This window comes from Homarus americanus, unplaced genomic scaffold (genome assembly GCF_018991925.1).
Source record: "Homarus americanus isolate GMGI-L3 unplaced genomic scaffold, GMGI_Hamer_2.0 scaffold48406, whole genome shotgun sequence".
Taxonomy (NCBI): Eukaryota; Metazoa; Arthropoda; class Malacostraca; order Decapoda; family Nephropidae; genus Homarus; species Homarus americanus.
The window spans coordinates 4,697,537-4,716,611 of record NW_024753828.1 but is presented as its reverse complement, the minus strand read 5'-3'; the positions used below and the strand labels follow the sequence as shown (position 1 = coordinate 4,716,611).

Genomic DNA, 19,075 nt, shown 5'->3' with positions numbered 1-19,075 from the left:
TATCTCCCCGCACTCTTCGTCTTTCTAGGGAATGCAAGTTTAGTTTCATTAACATATCTTGATATGGAAGGTTTCTAAGTCCCGGAATCATTTTCGTCTCCACATCTCGCTACTCACAAATTATAATTTATCTTGTAATGCATTCCTGGTCCAAGATGATACAAAATGTGTTTGGTAGATTGTTGAGGTAATAGTTTACAAGTGTTATATTTCACATTAGGTACTACCAGTGCTTGTTAGGTTAGGTTAGTCTTACATTATTTTCTCACTATACAAAACCCATGGTACTTAAGGTAATGTACTAGGTATATACTTTATTCATTTTTTAATGTGATAGGTGCTAAATTACAGTAGGTAGCTCTATTTATGAATTACCGGGGTGGATAAGGGCGTGTTGACATTGATAAAGTCCGAATAGATCTCTAAACTCGCTACAGTAATGTTAAGACACAAAGATGGACTCTCAAAGGTTCCTCACCCCTTCACTGCAGGGATATCACTTTAATATTTTATTTAACTAACAATAGACGAAATTATTTAACATACAATATTTTTTTTAAAAAACATTCCGGGCAATAAGTCCAAAGAGCAATTCCAAATGTCGAGTTAAATTTTACGAGCCTGACAAATGGATTCGTCAAACTCTATTAGCAGCTTGTACTGTACTGTACATTCGGGTTACCATTTAGTAACCTAAGCGACATTTAAGTTATTTTATTTTTTGTCACCCATGGAAATATGGTATGCAGTTCACAACTACTGTAAATTAGTACCGAACTATTGTAGTTTAGTACCTAACTAACTACAAGAAAACCTCCAATGTATTCCTAAAACAAATGAAATCAGTTTACAAACACTAATTTACAGTAGTTAGGTAGGTTTTTGTGGTTGTGAAGAGATTCATTTGTTTTAGGAATACATTGGAGGTTTTGGTTTGGTTAAGTTTGGTTTCGACAGTGATTTGGGAGTCGAAATTGTTATGAGAATAACAACCACAGCCATTAAATGAATATTTACCAAAGATTTTGACGATGAACTGTTAGTTCTTACAACTTTTGCTTTTTTGTATAATTCTGACACTTATCAGCTTACTTGTCATTCGGGAGGAAACCGGAGTCTGGAAAACCTGTTATGTTTGGTAAGGTCACACTTCTGATGTGAGCCCGGCCGAGTGTAGGACAAAAGCCCCCTAGCACAAATAATTATAAGACTTTAATTATCATTATTTTTATTATTTATAGTTTACAGTTTATGAACCTAACCTATTTTGAACTTTTAACGAGGGGTTATATCCAGGGGGCTTTTGTCCTGACCATGCAGAACTCAAACACATAACATATTGGTGAGATACATGTGTTACTGCTGTACTGTATCACCAACACAAAGGTGAGGAAAAAACGTCCGAGGACTCTCTCTTGGCAGGGGAAAAGGAAGAAAGTTTGGAACCACAGAAACATACTAAACTAGCACAAGAGTATCCTGGATCTTTTCGGTTTTGTGGTGCACACTTAAAAATGTAAATACTGTATATTTTTCTAACATAGATTTTTATGTTGATTCCAAAAATGTTGTTCACCCTTTTTTGGAGGGGAGAAATGAATAGCAAAAAAATTATAGTCTTTTAAACTTTCAATGTTCTACATTGAAATGTTACTATTTTTAGCCTAAATTGTTTTAGTCTATGGTTTTCGTTGCAGACCTAACCTGTAAAGATCCTAAACCTATAAAACACTTACCTTATTTGTATTTTCAGTGTTTAGTACAGTAAGTGTTTTATAGGTTAGGAAAGATTGGGTAAGGTTTGGTGTTCTTTGCTGCCATATGGCATCACAAAAATTGTGACCAAGTCCCAGGTTGCTGATGCGACTGACTTTCTGCCTCATTTACACACAATTGCAGGGTCTCAATTGTTTCTATTATTTTGACAAAACAAAATGTATCTGTATATTGTTCCTCACTGTTGATGTTTTTTATTTTTATTTTCCATTTCTGTATTTATTTATGCCCCCCCCCCAGTCCCGATGGAGTTCGGCGACCTGTCCCCAGGTGGGCTATCCCTATTGGTGAACTGTAATGGTCACTATACTGTAACCACCTCACAAACCAGTGGCCTGGGATTAATCCCCAGGCATGCAGGGTAAAACAATGGGCAAGTTCCTTTTTGCTACTTGCTGTTACACCCAGCAGTATTGGGGACCTGTAAATTAATTGATTAGAAGCTTGTGTTCTGTGGTATTCATTAGCCAGCACAGTTGATTAGTTGTTTAATTTCCTGGGTTATTCCTTTGTTAACTCAAGGTGTAGCCATTGTGTTGGCAACAACTTTAACACCTTATGGAGATTCGTACCTTGGTGACCTTAGGGCTTGCCAGCCTCAAATACAAGGGGCAACCATTACTGTATATTATGATTACAGTACAGTACTGTATTACTAATCTTCATGTCCAACTCCAAACAGAGATGTCAAAGATACTGTAATTTTAGTGTATGTAAAACATTGTTCGATGCAGGTACTGTAATGTATATCAAAGATCTTGCTTTAGACAAATATTTTGATGGTTAAAATTCATAAATATTGTTTTGCCCAACTAAAGTAATACCCATGATGCATTGCACTGCCTAAGGTTGAAGATTTGATACAGTCATCCATAATATTATTACTATAGTATTACACTGTGATGTATGCACAGCTAGGCAACAGTCAGTCACTACAATGTTGTGCTGTAGAGTACACCAGTCTCTGCAGTATTGTGCTGTGGTGTACATCAGTTACTACAGTGATGTGTTGTGGTGTACACCAGTTACTATAGAATTATATGTGGTGAACACCAGTCACTACAATACAGTGCTATATTGTACTACAGTGTATACAGTTGGCCAACAGTCACTGCAATATTGTGCAGTACTATGTTGTACAGTTACACACAGTTGGCAAACAGTCACCACAATATTGTGCAGTACTATGGTGTACAGTTACACACAGTTGGCAAACAGTCATCACAATATTGTGCAGTACTATGGTGTACAGTTACACACAGTTGGCCAACAGTCACCACAATATTGTGCAGTATTATGGTGCACAGTTACACACAGTTGGCCAACAGTCACCACATTATTGTGCAGTACTATGGTGTACAGTTACACACAGTTGGCCAACAGTCACCACAATATTGTGCAGTACTAAGGTGTACAGTTACACACAGTTGGCCAACAGTCACCACAATATTGTGCAGTATTATGGTGCACAGTTACACACAGTTGGCCAACAGTCACCACAATATTGTGCAGTATTATGGTGTACAGTTACACACAGTTGGCCAACAGTCACCACAATATTGTGCAGTATTATGGTGCACAGTTACACACAGTTGGCCAACAGTCACCACAATGCCATTGGCTGAACCAACATTCCTTGCCTGGTGGTACAGTATTGTGTGTTAACTCTTTATTTGTGAGTGACGACCATCCCCTTGTGAACTAAAGCCACAATACCAGGTACAAGTTGTGGCAACATGAAGAAAACCATCAAGAACTCTATTTCAAATGAATGGTTTATTCATTAATAACACATACAATTAATATCTGGTAATAATTGTACAGTACCATTCATTTCTATGTGAATCTGGTCATCAAGTGACAGAAAACTAAAAGATTGACATACAAAAAGGAATAAAAACTTGACTTATTTTCCTAAAGCAACTTACACTGTATTAGTGAACAACTAGACAAGTATCAAGCTACTGATTGTATCCAAATGTTGATAATGATGTTGCTGGTGGAGGAGGTGGTGGTGGAGGAGCACTAAACAAACTCTGTCCACTCCCCTGCAAACAAAGTAAAAAAAACTCTTAAGTGGAATATTGGATTACATTTTTATTTTCATGCAGCATTGAGAGGGGTGGCTGGCCTTCTAGAGCATGAGAGGGGTGGCTGGCCTTCTAGAGCATGAGAGGGGTGGCTGGCCTTCTAGAGCATGAAAGGGGTGGCTGGCCTTCTAGAGCATGGGAGGGGTGGCTGGCCTTCTAGAGCATGAGAGAGGTGGCTGGCCTTCTGAGCATGCATGAGAGAGGTGGCTGGCCTTCTGGAGCCTGGCCCTGGAGCATGAGAGGGGTGGCTGGCTTTCTAGAGCATGAGAGGGGTGGCTGGACTTCTAGTACATGAGAGGGTGGCTGGACTTCTGGAGCATGAGAGGGTTGGCTGGCCTGGCATTGGCTGGCTAGAGCATGAGAGGGGTGGCTGGAGAGCATGAGAGGGGTGGCTGGACTTCTAGTACATGAGAGGGGTGGCTGGACTTCTAGTGAGCATGAGAGGGTGGCTGGCCTTCTGGAGCATGAGAGGGGTGGCTGGCTTTCTAGAGCATGAGAGGGGTGGCTGGACTTCTAGTACATGAGAGGAGTGGCTGGACTTCTAGTACATGAGAGGGGTGGCTGGCCTTCTGGAGCATGAGAGGGGTGGCTGGCTTTCTAGAGCATGAGAGGGGTGGCTGGCCTTCAAGAGCATGAGAGGGGTGGCTGGCCTTCTAGAGCATGAGAGAGGACACACACACACACACACACATATATACACACACACTCTCAGGATCAACAGAAGTCAATAAATACAGACAATAACCAAGACTTTACCATAAGGCATCTCAGCAACTTACTGGAGGGTAGTTAAAGAAACCTGCAGCAGGGTTGAAAGTGTGCATAGCTGGGTTGAAATTGGGTGGTGCTGCACTGTAACCTGCTGCTGCTGGGTTGTAACCATGTGGTGCAGAGTTGTAACCTGTTGAGCTGTAACTGGCTGCTGAGCTGTATCCCTGTGCTGCTGGGTTGTAATTTGGGGGTGCAGTGGAGTAGTCTGGGGGGGAAGAGGTGTAACTTGGTGTTGCAGAGGCAGGACTTAACGTGGCAGAGCCGTAGTTCTTTGTTGGGGACGTATAATCCGGCGCAGCGGAGATGTCACTCTTCGACGTAGGGTTATAACTGTGCGCGGCAGAGCCGTAACTCTGCGGCGACTCGCTCTTCTTGGAGTTAGTGTTTGGTAGACTCTCTTGGGCTGAGTCAGACTCACCTTTACTGGAGTCAACTAGTTCACTCTTGTTACTCTTATCCCTCATGTCTGGTTTATTGTGTGGATGACCTCTATTGGAGTTGGCCCTCCCTAGCTGAGCTGCCTTCTCAAGTTCCACCACTATATTGAACTTTAGCTCAGCCTCCGAGATCAGCTGAGGAGAAGAGTCAACACATTAATATGCTATAAGTTTAGCTCAGCCTCCAAGATCAGCTGAGGAGAAGAGTCAACACATTCATATGCTATAAGTTTAGCTCAGCCTCCAAGATCAGCTGAGGAGAAGAGTCAACACATTCATATGCTATAAGTTTAGCTCAGCCTCCGAGATCAGCTGAGGAGAAGAGTCAACACATTCTTATGCTATAAGTTTAACTCAGCCTCTGAGATCAGCTGAGGAGAAGAGTCAACACATTAATATGCTATAAGTTTAGCTCAGCCTCTGAGATCAGCTGAGGAGAAGAGTCAACACATTCTTATGCTATAAGTTTAGCTCAGCCTCTGAGATCAGCTGAGGAGAAGAGTCAACACATTAATATTCTATAAGTTTAGCTCAGCCTCTGAGATCAGCTGAGGAGAAGAGTCAACACATTAATATGCTATAAGTTTAGCTCAGCCTCTGAGATCAGCTGAGGAGAAGAGTCAACACATTAATATTCTATAAGTTTAGCTCAGCCTCTGAGATCAGCTGAGGAGAAGAGTCAACACATTCTTATGCTATAAGTTTAGCTCAGCCTCTGAGATCAGCTGAGGAGAAGAGTCAACACATTAATATGCTATAAGTTTAGCTCAGCCTCTGAGATCAGCTGAGGAGAAGAGTCAACACATTCTTATGCTATAAGTTTAGCTCAGCCTCTAAGATCAGCTGAGGAGAAGAGTCAACACATTAATATTCTCTCAGAGGAGAAGAGTCAACACATTCTTATGCTATAAGTTTAGCTCAGCCTCTGAGATCAGCTGAGGAGAAGAGTCAACACATTAATATTCTATAAGTTTAGCTCAGCCTCTGAGATCAGCTGAGGAGAAGAGTCAACACATTCTTATGCTATAAGTTTAGCTCAGCCTCTGAGATCAGCTGAGGAGAAGAGTCAACACATTAATATTCTATAAGTTTAGCTCAGCCTCTGAGATCAGCTGAGGAGAAGAGTCAACACATTCTTATGCTATAAGTTTAGCTCAGCCTCTGAGATCAGCTGAGGAGAAGAGTCAACACATTAATATTCTATAAGTTTAGCTCAGCCTCTGAGATCAGCTGAGGAGAAGAGTCAACACATTCTTATGCTATAAGTTTAGCTCAGCCTCTGAGATCAGCTGAGGAGAAGAGTCAACACATTAATATTCTATAAGTTTAGCTCAGCCTCTGAGATCAGCTGAGGAGAAGTCAACACATTATGCTATAAGTTTAGCTCAGCCTCTGAGATCAGCTGATCAACACATTAATATGCTATAAGTTTAGCTCAGCCTCTGAGATCAGCTGAGGAGAAGAGTCAACACATTCTTATGCTATAAGTTTAGCTCAGCCTCTGAGATCAGCTGAGGAGAAGAGTCAACACATTAATTATGCTATAAGTTTAGCTCAGCCTCTGAGATCAGCTGAGGAGAAGAGTCAACACATTAATATGCTATAAGTTTAGCTCAGCCTCTGAGATCAGCTGAGGAGAAGAGTCAACACATTCTTATGCTATAAGTTTAGCTCAGCCTCTGAGATCAGCTGAGGAGAAGAGTCAACACATTAATATTCTATAAGTTTAGCTCAGCCTCTGAGATCAGCTGAGGAGAAGAGTCAACACATTAATATGCTATAAGTTTAGCTCAGCCTCTGAGATCAGCTGAGGAGAAGAGTCAACACATTAATATGCTATAAGTTTAGCTCAGCCTCTCAGCTTCAGCTATAAGTTTAGCTCAGCCTCTGAGATCAGCTGAGGAGAAGAGTCAACACATTCTTATGCTATAAGTTTAGCTCAGCCTCTGAGATCAGCTGAGGAGAAGAGTCAACACATTAATATTCTATAAGTTTAGCTCAGCCTCTGAGATCAGCTGAGGAGAAGAGTCAACACATTCTTATGCTATAAGTTTAGCTCAGCCTCTGAGATCAGCTGAGGAGAAGAGTCAACACATTAATATTCTATAAGTTTAGCTCAGCCTCTGAGATCAGCTGAGGAGAAGAGTCAACACATTCTTATGCTATAAGTTTAGCTCAGCCTCTGAGATCAGCTGAGGAGAAGAGTCAACACATTAATATTCTATAAGTTTAGCTCAGCCCCTGGTCTGCGTAATAACTCCCGTGTCCATAAAAAATGTCTATTCCCTTTATATTTTTGTCCTTATAATAATTATGATTTTTTTTATGTTTTTGCACATTATGTATCAAAAGATTGTGCGTGAATGTAACAGAGTAAAAAAATGAAGAAAATTATGTATGTGTACCTGAAATTACCAGTTGAAAAATAACAGCTCTGGCATTTTTCTGTCACTGGTTCAGTGAGCACCTCCCAGGCATTCCCTGGTAAAGTTGGGTTAGGTTGGGTATAATGTAACACAACATGTACACTCACATGAACGGTGCTGGGGGTCCTATGTTTTTCATGGAATTCTTTAAGTGACTCCAGAAGCATAGAGATAACATCTGTGGCAACATTTGCATCATCTTGGTGAATCACAGCGCTCTCAGCCTGAGGAAATAGAACACAATAACAATCACAACACTCAGCCCGGGGGAAACAGAACACATTAACAGAGCTTACTGTAGTATCAAACGTTGCCAAATTCCTTGACATGTGACAACAAGGTCTGTGGGGCCACAACTCTACACACCATAAACCAATATTACTATTGACCAAACTACAGTAATGTGATAAACCTATATGGCAGGTGGAGTTAAATTCTCTTACTATAGCTATGTTCAAATGACATTCTCCTTAATACACAAGAAATAAATCCCACTTTAGAGGCTCTGGCATCAACCATCCATTACTGTACTCAGAATTATTAAATTTACATAGAAAAATGTGTGATCACCCACCTCTACACACACACACACATGCACACAACACATATGCTACGCACGCACGCACACACACACACCAACTCCACTAAAATACTGTCTGGACAAAATACAACTCATCTTTGCACACCACAGGGCAGCACCTTCCTCTTTGTCTTTAACTCACCAGGAAGGAACCAGAACAATGAACAATAAAACTAACTCACCAGGAAGGAACCAGAACAATGAACAATAAAACTAACTCACCAGGAAGGAACCAGAACAATGACAATAAAACTAACTCACCAGGAAGGAACCAGAACAATGATACAATAAAACTAACTCACCAGGAAGGAACCAGAACAATGATACAATAAAACTAACTCACCAGGAAGGAACCAGAACAATGATACAATAAAACTAACTCACCAGGAAGGAACCAGAACAATGAACAATAAAACTAACTCACCAGGAAGGAACCAGAACAATGAAACAATAAAACTAACTCACCAGGAAGGAACCAGAACAATGATACAATAAAACTAACTCACCAGGAAGGAACCAGAACAATGATACAATAAAACTAACTCACCAGGAAGGAACCAGAACAATGATACAATAAAACTAACTCACCAGGAAGGAACCAGAACAATGAAACAGGAAGGAACCAGAACAATGAAAACTAACTCACCAGGAAGGAACCAGAACAATGATACAATAAAACTAACTCACCAGGAAGGAACCAGAACAATGAAACAATAAAACTAACTCACCAGGAAGGAACCAGGACAATGATACAATAAAAGCAACAATTACTAACTTACCAGTTTCTTAAGCAGTGGTCCAGCAGTTTCTCCTGAGAGGTGTTCACGGGGTGGTGCAAACATCGGGGGTGGTGCTAACATCGGGGGTGGTGCAAACGTCGGGGGAGGTGCTACCATCTGGGGAGGTGCTAACATCGGAAGAGGTGCTACCATCGGTGGAGGTCTGGAGAAGTTTACCTCACTCCTGGGACATAACACACCTGTCACTTGTATATTACACTATATATAACAAGTAAATAACAATGTCTTATTTATTAGCACAGTAGCTTTTTCAGCTGATAACTTGAGTCTATATATCTATCAACACAGTATATATATATATATATATATATATATATATATATATATATATATATATATATATATATATATATATATATATATATATATATATATATATATATATATATATATATATATATATATATATATATATATATATATATCACGCATAAGGAACAAACCAGGGACCTCTGTAGTATGGGAACAGGAAATGGCATAACCCCAGTGGAAGCTCTCGTTGCTTAAGAATAAGAGGAAGGAGAATGCTTTGAGTGAAAATACAACAGAGCCGAGGTTGGTTTTTAGTTGTCTTTGCGGTGCTGTGGTAGAACTGCTTGTTCCCATGCAGAGGTCCTGGGTTTGATCCCTGACACATGAGATATTATTTGTATGTAATGTATGTACTGTATATATAGTTACTATCTCTCAAACTTTAAAATTTCTCACAGATTTGATACATCCTAAATATCCAATTTGACTGTGGGTTATTCACCAACAGTTGGAAAGTCATTTTAATTAGCTAAAACAAAAAAAGTACAGTATACAGTTTTATTGCTCTGAGTTTTAACATACTGGGTATTAACTAAACAAAAGATATTAATTGCTATACTGTACAGTATTGTGAAAAGTAAATGTGGGGCCCATAAGCCAGATGGTCTAGTACAGATACTGAACATTATAGTAAGTACATACTGTACACAAAGGCAGTGTTGCCAGAGCACTGCACTTGACTTCAGTCACTTCTCAACCTGTAAATTTGTAAAGTTAGGTACCCATTCACAACCTGGGTGGACTGGGGGCACAAACCAGGATCCCTTAGAACAAGTGGCAAGAGATGTATCCACTCAGCTTCTAAAACCCTCCCCCCAGCCAGTCTTGCCTAGGTGCATTATACAGCATATTTGGCTAAGATAAAATATGTCTACCACTGTTAATAATATAGTCTATGCAGTATAACCCTAATAACCCTGACTACCTGTACTTGGGACCAAAGCAAACTTTTTACATTGTGGAATAACTGTTTGACCTACTGTTAGGGTAAGTGACGTCATACTGATCAACGAGGTAAACAAAAATTTTTATATTGTACTTTTATATATGTACAGTACTACTATATACAGTGCAGTATGTACTACTTTAATGTACTACTATATTACATAATACTATACTATATATGTACTACATAAGAAGTGAAAAGTACCTTATCAAGGGTTCAGCTCTTCTGCTATATCCCTCTGAAATAATGGAAAATATACACAGTACAGTACTTAAAAACAAATGAGTTTAAAATTACATACATACTGTTCATTTAAGATAATTATGTGTTGCTATACTCTAAAACAGAGTTTCCCAATTAGTTTTAGGCATTACCAGACAACAGACATGACAACAATACTTATTAGCCCCACATTGACTTTAAATTGTATTTTTTTCCCCCAAAATTTTCAAGGTGACTGCCTACATTGTCGTACTTTGCATGACTGCAAATAAAACTTGCGATTTAATTTATACCATTCTTTTATTGCTAATTGTGTATTATACAGTAATTACAATACTGAACATGAAATACAACTGTCACTGAATTGACAAGAACTGAGTTTTAGTTATGAGCAAAATGGCATTTATGGTTGGTGACCATTTCTTAAATCAGTGGGGATAACTTTGTTTGGGAACATGTGATACGGTATTACTTTTTGGGTTCAGTCTGTGTCTATCTTTGTTACAGATGTTCAGGTGGGCTGAAGTAGAAAAAAAAAGACCAAAAGTACACCTATTAGTCTTATATGATGGCTGTCGTTACCCCTCCAAAAAAGCCAAATTACCCTGTGGGTGTATTTTACCCGTAATTGGGAACCCCTGCTCTAGAAGATCAATAAGTATATTTCTTATATAAATTTCATTATGTCTGATTGTACTTTATATTACATTGATCTTTTTTAGCATACAATGTCACCAATATAAATAATAATATAATCTTGGTGTGATAAGCCATTAAAAAGTCAACATGAATAAATAAAATGGTGTATTAGTTATAGTCACACTAATACTTCACTTTACTACCCATTACTTTTTTTTGTGGTTTAGATGTGTAGTGAGTGATGACCCCAGGGTAACTCACCACACAATTACTGTACAGGGTGACTCACTACACAGCTGACTCATAAACCAGATCTCTTACTTTGTTCATTTTGATTCATCTTTTCTTCACATCCCTGGAACTCCTGTCTCTTGTAGTCATGGTTTTGGCCTCCTGGAAAATTACCCTCTTGACGTCCCGGGTAGTTACGATTTTGATATTCTGGGAAGTTTTGTCTTTGACAGCCAAAGTGGTCATGTTTTTGGCTTTCGAGGTGATCATGCTCATGACGCCCCGAGCGATCACGTTCCTGAGGACCTTTATTGCTGTCTTCCCTGGAAATAATAATACAAGTACAATACAGGTGTACTCAAAAATTTAGTAGTACAGTACAGTAGTAATAAAATGGTGGCAAAGGTTTGACTATTGGGGGAGGCTGGAGGCCATGTAAAAAAAAATGTAGTAGCAGTCTGTAGTAGCTTCTTATATACTATATATCATCACATATAATTACACTAAAAACTACTACAAAATACAATGGAGTTGCAATACTTCATTGGTTAGGTACCAGAAGACATAAAAATTATCAAACCGTGAATCATAGTTTAACTGATTTAAAAGGAAGTAATTACATAATTACATTCCAGAGACCAAAAAATACTCATAAAATATTCCAAAAATGCTTTAGTAAACACTTAATATCATACATTATACATGAAAAAATACAATAACACATAGGGTATTATTATTATTATTATTATTATTATTATTATTATTACACACACACACACTACCTAAAAGCAGCAGGTGGTAAGAGACGCCCTGGAAGTGGTCTTAACCCTTCAGCAGAAGGTGGGCCAAGCTCCAACCCAGGTTTGACCATGCCACCAAGAGAACCATTGCCAGGTTTTCCTGAAAAGAGGAAAAATGCTATTTAATGTCTACACTACCTACCTATTCTTTCATTATCTATTTTCTTTATTGCTTTCCCACTTTATATGGAGAGGACGTAGATGAAGAAAAAATTCAAAGAGAGAAGTAAAAGGAGAAAATGATGCAAATTATGTGTGGAAAGCAACTTGGAATGATTAGAACAAGAAATATCTAATCATTTGTGTTTACATACAGGTAATGTACTCATCTTGAAAATGTCTTCATCTTGATTACAGATGTTTTGCAACAATAACCTGCATATCATATACTGTAACCAGTCACCATGTTACTGTGAAACATCTCTACTGCTCAAGCTCCAGAATCAATCTGTTGTCAGTTTATAAATTTAACTAATTTCATAAAAGCTCAACTGGACAACAGTGTTTCCTTTTATATAAAACAGGGGCAGAGAGAAGTAAGATGATTACAATACAGTATGCTGAAGATGACACAGGAAAATTAAATTATTGTGAAAAAAGTGTAAACATATACAGTAAAACATCGATTTAAAGCGATTCAATTTAAGATTATTGATTTAAAGCGACACCCACAATTAAGGACAATGTTTTAATTTAAAGCGAATCTTTCCTATTTTGTGTGAGTCAATCTGGCGCAACATATTTTAAAATTCATGCCTAATGTTTCTCTGGGCACGCTACACTGTCCTAAGGGCAAAGCTGTACTGTACATGTACTCAAAATAATGTACTAAATGATAACTAAAATTTTTGTCTGGTGCAAACTATAGCATGATTATATTCACATTAATCACTATATCTTATAAGAATTCCAGCAATGTAAATTACTGTACCGTATATCCTCCCCGGTCACTTCTGTGACATTTTATAAGCAAAAAACAAAAACTCAATCTAAAGGACATAAATAAACAAATAAATGCATCAATATACCTTTGGCGCCAACTGTCAAATGTGTCACTGTCACCCCCCACCCCATCTTCCCAGCCAGGGTTGGGTGGTTATAGGTTTACAGTTTTTATCTTACATAATATCACAGTCAAAAGTTAGGAAAATAAAATTTGCATTGCTAGAATCCTTGCAAGACAGCAAATAATTTGAATATAAACGTCATATATTTTGCATAAGAGATAAAAATTTTAGGCCTTTGTAATAAAATTAATTTGAACATGTCAGTTCAGTGACATTTTATAAGAGAAAAACTTAAAGTCACTCTTAAGGACAGATAAATAAATAAGCACTAGACCTTGGCATCAACTGTCAAACATATCACCTCACCTCCCCTCCCCCCCCCCTTTCTTCCCATCTTCCCAGCCAGTCAATAGACCATTTTGCATCCCTTAATTTAAGCTGTGTTGATTTATAAGTGTTTGTTTTAACATAATACGACAAAAAATAATGTTTTGTTTATTCTAGGAGATGGACTGAGGTGCATCTGGGTAGACTCAGTCTTTTTAGTATTTTGTGTTTCTCTCAAGTACCAAACTAAATTATTTCATTGAAACAACACTTCGATTTAGTGCAAATTCGGTTTAAAGCGACCTCTCTTGGAAAGTATCTCGTGTTATATCGACGTTCTACTGTAATTATGTACTATATGAGGGCCTTAGAATTACAAGGCTGCAAGTGCCATTTTTAAAAAAATTAAGAAACATGCCCCTAAGGTTTTTAGTTTGTTACTCCACAACCAATAAAGATATCGAGGTGAGGATTATTTTATTTAAAAGATTTTTGTTGTACAAGTTATGTGTATGAGTGTCATGCATCACAGCCCATGTGCGCCCATTGACTGAAGTGGGTCTACTCACTGCACCATTGGCTCAGCTGGGAGGTGTGGCGGTTGGTGTGAGCCTGTTATTGGCTGCTATGTGAGTTAAAGGGATGCGGTGCGGTGGTGTGAGACTTGCGGCCTTGTGTGACGAATGTGCGTTGAACATGGTCCTTTTAGGTACACAAACCAATGTATTTCAGTACTATTTTGACCATGTGAGAGTAACGTTGGTACCAATAACTCCACTGTGGTGGCACTTGAGGTCTTGTACTTCTGAGGCCTCCATATGTACTGGTACTGGTATTATTGTACTGTACTACTAACATTAATAAAAAAAAGTAAAAGCATCAGCACTCACTTGTAAAGGGCAATAATCAGATACAGTTAGTCAATCCTCAACAGGTGAACCTATCATACAGTTAACACTCCAGGAGATACAGTTAGTCAATCCTCAATAGGTGAACCTATCATACAGTTAACACTCCAGGAGATACAGTTAGTCAATCCTTAACAGGTGAACCTATCATACAGTTAACACTCCAGGAGATACAGTTAGTCAATCCTCAACAGGTGAACCTATCATACAGTTAACACTCCAGGAGATACAGTTAGTCAATCCTCAACAGGTGAACCTATCATACAGTTAACACTCCAAGAGATACAGTTAGTCAATCCTCAACAGGTGAACCTATCATACAGTTAACACTCCAGCAGATACAGTTAGTCAATCCTCAACAGGTGAACCTATCATACAGTTAACACTCCAGGAGATACAGTTAGTCAATCCTCAACAGTTTAAACCTTTCATACAGTGAGAAGAAAAATACAATACTCACCCTTCATCTTCTCCCACAAATTCTTTTTCTGCAATGAAAAAAAATATGTTAAGTATAATGCAAACTGACAAGACAAATTATGGCAACGCTTCACACACCCAGAATACTGCACCATCATCTTCCTACTGTACTGGTAGAGGAGAGAACACACCACTTCTGAATATTATACTGTACTATCTAAATTAATGATGTGTTTTCAAACTTTTGTTGGGCATCAGTGGAAAATAATTTGCATTCTCGGAGAATGTTGGACACATTCATGAGACATCAAACACAACTATGGACCAAGACCACAGGTTCTGCAGGACTCACATTTAGACAACTATCATAAATATAACTTGAGTACAGTACATTACAGTACAGTACATGAAACTTGTAGAAGCACAACAATACAGTACAGTATCTTAAAGCTCCAGCACACATAAAGTTGCAGTAATGTAGTCATGTCAACTCAGAACACTTGCAGTGGCAACTCCAAGTCTTTTTAAATTAAGCCATAATGTGAGTACAGTAGTTAAAAACGATAATTATGAAATAACAATATTGTCATGTAGAACTCTGAGGTAAATGTTGTTGGTGTGCCTTGTCTGTCAGTCCTGGACAAGTATAGATATATAAGTGGACTTATGGAAAGTCTCTGAGGAACAAGAAAGCATCACCATCTTTTGGGGGACATGATATTTTTATCTCTGTCAAGCTTATTCATGTTGCATAATGGAAATAAATAAATAGAGGAAACAATCTATTTCCCATCAAGGTTTCCATATTTGCTGAAGTCTTCTGAACTATTCAAGTTGTCCAATAACTTGATTCTTCAGTGAGACTCTTGTTTCTGTTCACTTTTCTATATGAACTAATTTTTACTGCTGGGAAGAATAACATTAAATGGGATTTGGTCTTTAATACTGGATATTACTGTATGTGTGGGTGTGGATGTGAGTGGATGTGGGTGGGTGGGTTTGTGTTTACATATACTGTATACAGCACTATCAATCTCCCACAGGCATAATTAAGCAGCTACCATCCAATCGCATGAATATAATAGTTTTTACCCAATAAAAATAGGCTTCAGAGTCTGCCTTACATTGGTTAAAAACCTTTAACATGTCATTTGCTTGTACAGTACAAGACAGTATACTAGTGGTGGTACAGAAGTAATTATTTACAGTACAACCAAGCTGAGTTGAAAAGGCTCTTGACTGAAACCTAATATTTGAGAGCAAACTACACAGACAACATTATCTTACTAGATGCAGTGGTGTAAAACAATCTTCTTTTATATCAAGTTTCCATATACATAATCTATGCACATAAACATCAATGTTTTTTTCAACTAACAAATCTTACATCTCCTGGAAACAGTCCAGCAGGTCTTTTAGATAAAATTATAACGTTTTACCCAATGAAAACTGACTGAAAAGTCTGTCTTGCACTGGTTAAAACAAATCCTTAGTACAGGACAGTACAGTGTACCATTCATCTGTACTGATGGTAGGTAAGGTGAACCTAGCCAGGACTGTGTATTGTACTTGAATATGAGGTAATAATGTCCAGAAATATAACTACAGTACCTTATTTTTACAGAACAGTACTAGTGTTTCAAGTCACCACAGTACTCATGAATTATGCAGCATTAAGAGTCTTTAAGGGTTGTCCAGCACAATATATTTAAATTAATTAATTTATCAGTACAGTGCTCTACTGTTAAACATTCCCATGACAATTTTCCCAAATAGGGTAAAGCCTAATATGTCTTACCGGTAAGCATCTGAAACAACAATAATTTAGTTAGTTTTCTACATATGTATTACTATAAATTTACATCTTTATACAAACACTACTAAGTTCTACAGGTATGAATAAATTCACTGATGGCCGTTTATAGCCAAGACCATGATTATTTTACCCAATGAAAACGGACTATGGCAATAGTCTGTCTTACAGTGGTTAAAATAGTATTGTACTGTATTAATATGTGGCAACTTTGTCAGAGTAAGAATAACACTTTCAGTCAGGTGAAAGATGTCACCCTGAAGTGTTACTAAACCTAACATTCACTTTCAACCTAATTATTCACATCTTACAAGGCAATAACAATTTATGGTAAGTCTAACACCTCACGGCTACAAAAATAACTCCCTAAACCAACTTTCTTCAGCATAAAATACTCAAGAAAATCAAACTTGACAGAAACAATCCAACAGTACAATACCGTACATTAGTCCCATAAATGTTCTATATAAATACTGTGTTAAGTATGAATATAAAAGCTCTCCCAAAATTCTAGACACTGTAATGAAGGTAAAACCACACTCCAAAGTCTATTACAGTACAGTATAGTATAAGGTCATTAGTCACAACCTAGGCACACCCCTATACTAAAATAAAACTTTCTACTATAAACATCATGATCCAGTAGCCACTATATACCATCTTATGAATGAAAATAGGAATGTTATAACGCCATTAATAGAGACGAGAAAGTGTGCCTTACACTTGACAAAACAAAGCCTCAGCTATTGGCAGGACTGTAGTGGTGTTATAGACTCTCATCCTCAGTCCATTTACCAAAAAGCTCTTCATTTATGATGAGTTTGACCAACAACATAATGTGTTCATAAAAAGCCTTATCTTTCTCTCTGATACAACTAAGTGGCAGTCTTGTAATCAATCAGGTTTATCCAAGGTGCAAATTATTGTTAGTTGAAACTATCATACATATTCTCCCATATCATCCACACTCATCTTTCTTGTTCAACTAACACAAAGTTTATTCTATTAAACTGTGCAGCTTTTTTCAGCATCATAGACACCTAGATATGTATACTGTACAATAATCTTAATGTTTAAAAAGTTCACATCCAAAATAAGGAATATATTGCTCTTCTATGCAAAAACAAAGTTCTCATATGTATACAGTATTCTTTAATATCTTATTATTATTATTATTATTATTATTTCTTTAAGATGTCTCTGTAATGTTTTAGGTGTCTTGCTGTACAAATAAAACACTGTACATAAATGAATTATACCACATTTTCACCAAGTTATAATTAATCTCACTCAACCATCCCATTTGTTTTAACTACAGTATACAGTATGGCCTTCTTTAACTTTGTAATGTCCAAAACTTGACCTTCTGACTCCATACAAAGCTTTAACATTAAAATACAACACCTTCACTGGGGGTGATATCTGTCCACCTACAGTACTTACCCACCCACAGTACTTACCCACCTTCAGTACTTACCCACCCACAGTACTTACCCACCTTCAGTACTTACCCACCTACAGTGCTTACCCACCCACAGCACCTACCCACCTACAGTACTTACCCACCTTCAGTACTTACCCACCTACAATACTTACCCACCTTCAGTACTTACCCACCTCACTCTCCACAGGTGGTCACACCTCACATAAACATTTTCAAGGAATCTATTTTCCACTCATTGGGTCTCTACCCCTTCACTCCTAAGTACTGTACAGAAATAACACTTATACAAATAAATAAATACTGTAAATAAGATGGAAGGAATGTAGAGACTCCAAACAAAGGTTAAAACATCACCTCTCCCTCCTTCATTGTTTCTGCCATATAAACTTTATCATGAATGACACTTTCACCGTTACCTTTAGATGTTTCATACCACCGCAGTGAAGCTCCAATGACTTCTTTGCATTCATTTCCGCAAAACAAAGCTGTAAGTAATGAAAACACTCATTGTACTGATAGATTTAGTGTTTAAAATAATTTAAATCAATGTATAAAATCAAGAAGTTCAGTACAGTATATTAAGAATTAATATGGTAGGTGTCCAAGTTGACAAAGGCATTCTGGGTAGGAAGGAAATGTGGGCGAATGTGAAATAACTTGTTGACCAAGAGAGGCGTCGAATGGTATGTTCTTGTGTTGGAGGTAAATAGCCTATAATTGGTTTCAGCTGTCAAAGTGCAGCATGCAGATTTCTATCACTGGCACTGGTAAGTCCAGTCCTTGGAGCTGGTATGGCCAGGTGGCCCAGGGCTATGGCCAGCCCTGGCCAGCTGTTGGCCAGGTGAGATGGCCAGACGAGCTGCTGGTGACTGTAACTACAGACTCAGCAATACTCTCAGGGGGAAGTAGTGCCCTCAGAGATTTAGCCATACTTTTAGTAAGAGTGTACTATTATAGTACATTACATACTACAGAGAGAGAGGTAGTGCCACACTCACCCTGAGCTCTTCAATATTAGTTGTGAGACTTGTGGACTTTGGCAAATTAACCCTTAGAAGTTTCTAGGTGGATTGACCAAGGAGGCAAGCTTAGTGTATTTAATAGTGAAACCTTTCACAATAACTAG

General features: G+C 38.0%; 1 protein-coding gene across 5 annotated transcripts in view; it reads right to left on the bottom strand.

Moving 5' to 3' along the window:
• Window positions 1–3,530: 3,530 nt before the first annotated feature.
• LOC121855591 (clathrin interactor EPSIN 2-like) overlaps window positions 3,531–19,075 on the bottom strand; it is a 36,850-nt gene continuing 21,305 nt past the window's right edge. For 3 of the 5 annotated variants that reach the window (XM_042350633.1, XM_042350634.1, XM_042350635.1), the window contains exons 9-17: window positions 18,366–18,434; window positions 14,733–14,760; window positions 12,013–12,130; window positions 11,321–11,553; window positions 10,343–10,376; window positions 8,860–9,043; window positions 7,608–7,724; window positions 4,646–5,209; window positions 3,531–3,824 (exon numbers count right to left, since the gene is read on the bottom strand). In XM_042350633.1, coding sequence (XP_042206567.1) covers window positions 3,738–3,824; window positions 4,646–5,209; window positions 7,608–7,724; window positions 8,860–9,043; window positions 10,343–10,376; window positions 11,321–11,553; window positions 12,013–12,130; window positions 14,733–14,760; window positions 18,366–18,434 — 1,434 coding nt within the window. In that variant the 3' untranslated portion in view covers window positions 3,531–3,737. Of the gene's footprint in view, window positions 3,825–4,645; window positions 5,210–6,960; window positions 7,267–7,607; window positions 7,725–8,859; window positions 9,044–10,342; window positions 10,377–11,320; window positions 11,554–12,012; window positions 12,131–14,732; window positions 14,761–18,365; window positions 18,435–19,075 lie in introns of those variants that run through there. The other 2 variants (XM_042350636.1, XM_042350637.1) reach the window with 2 other exon arrangements.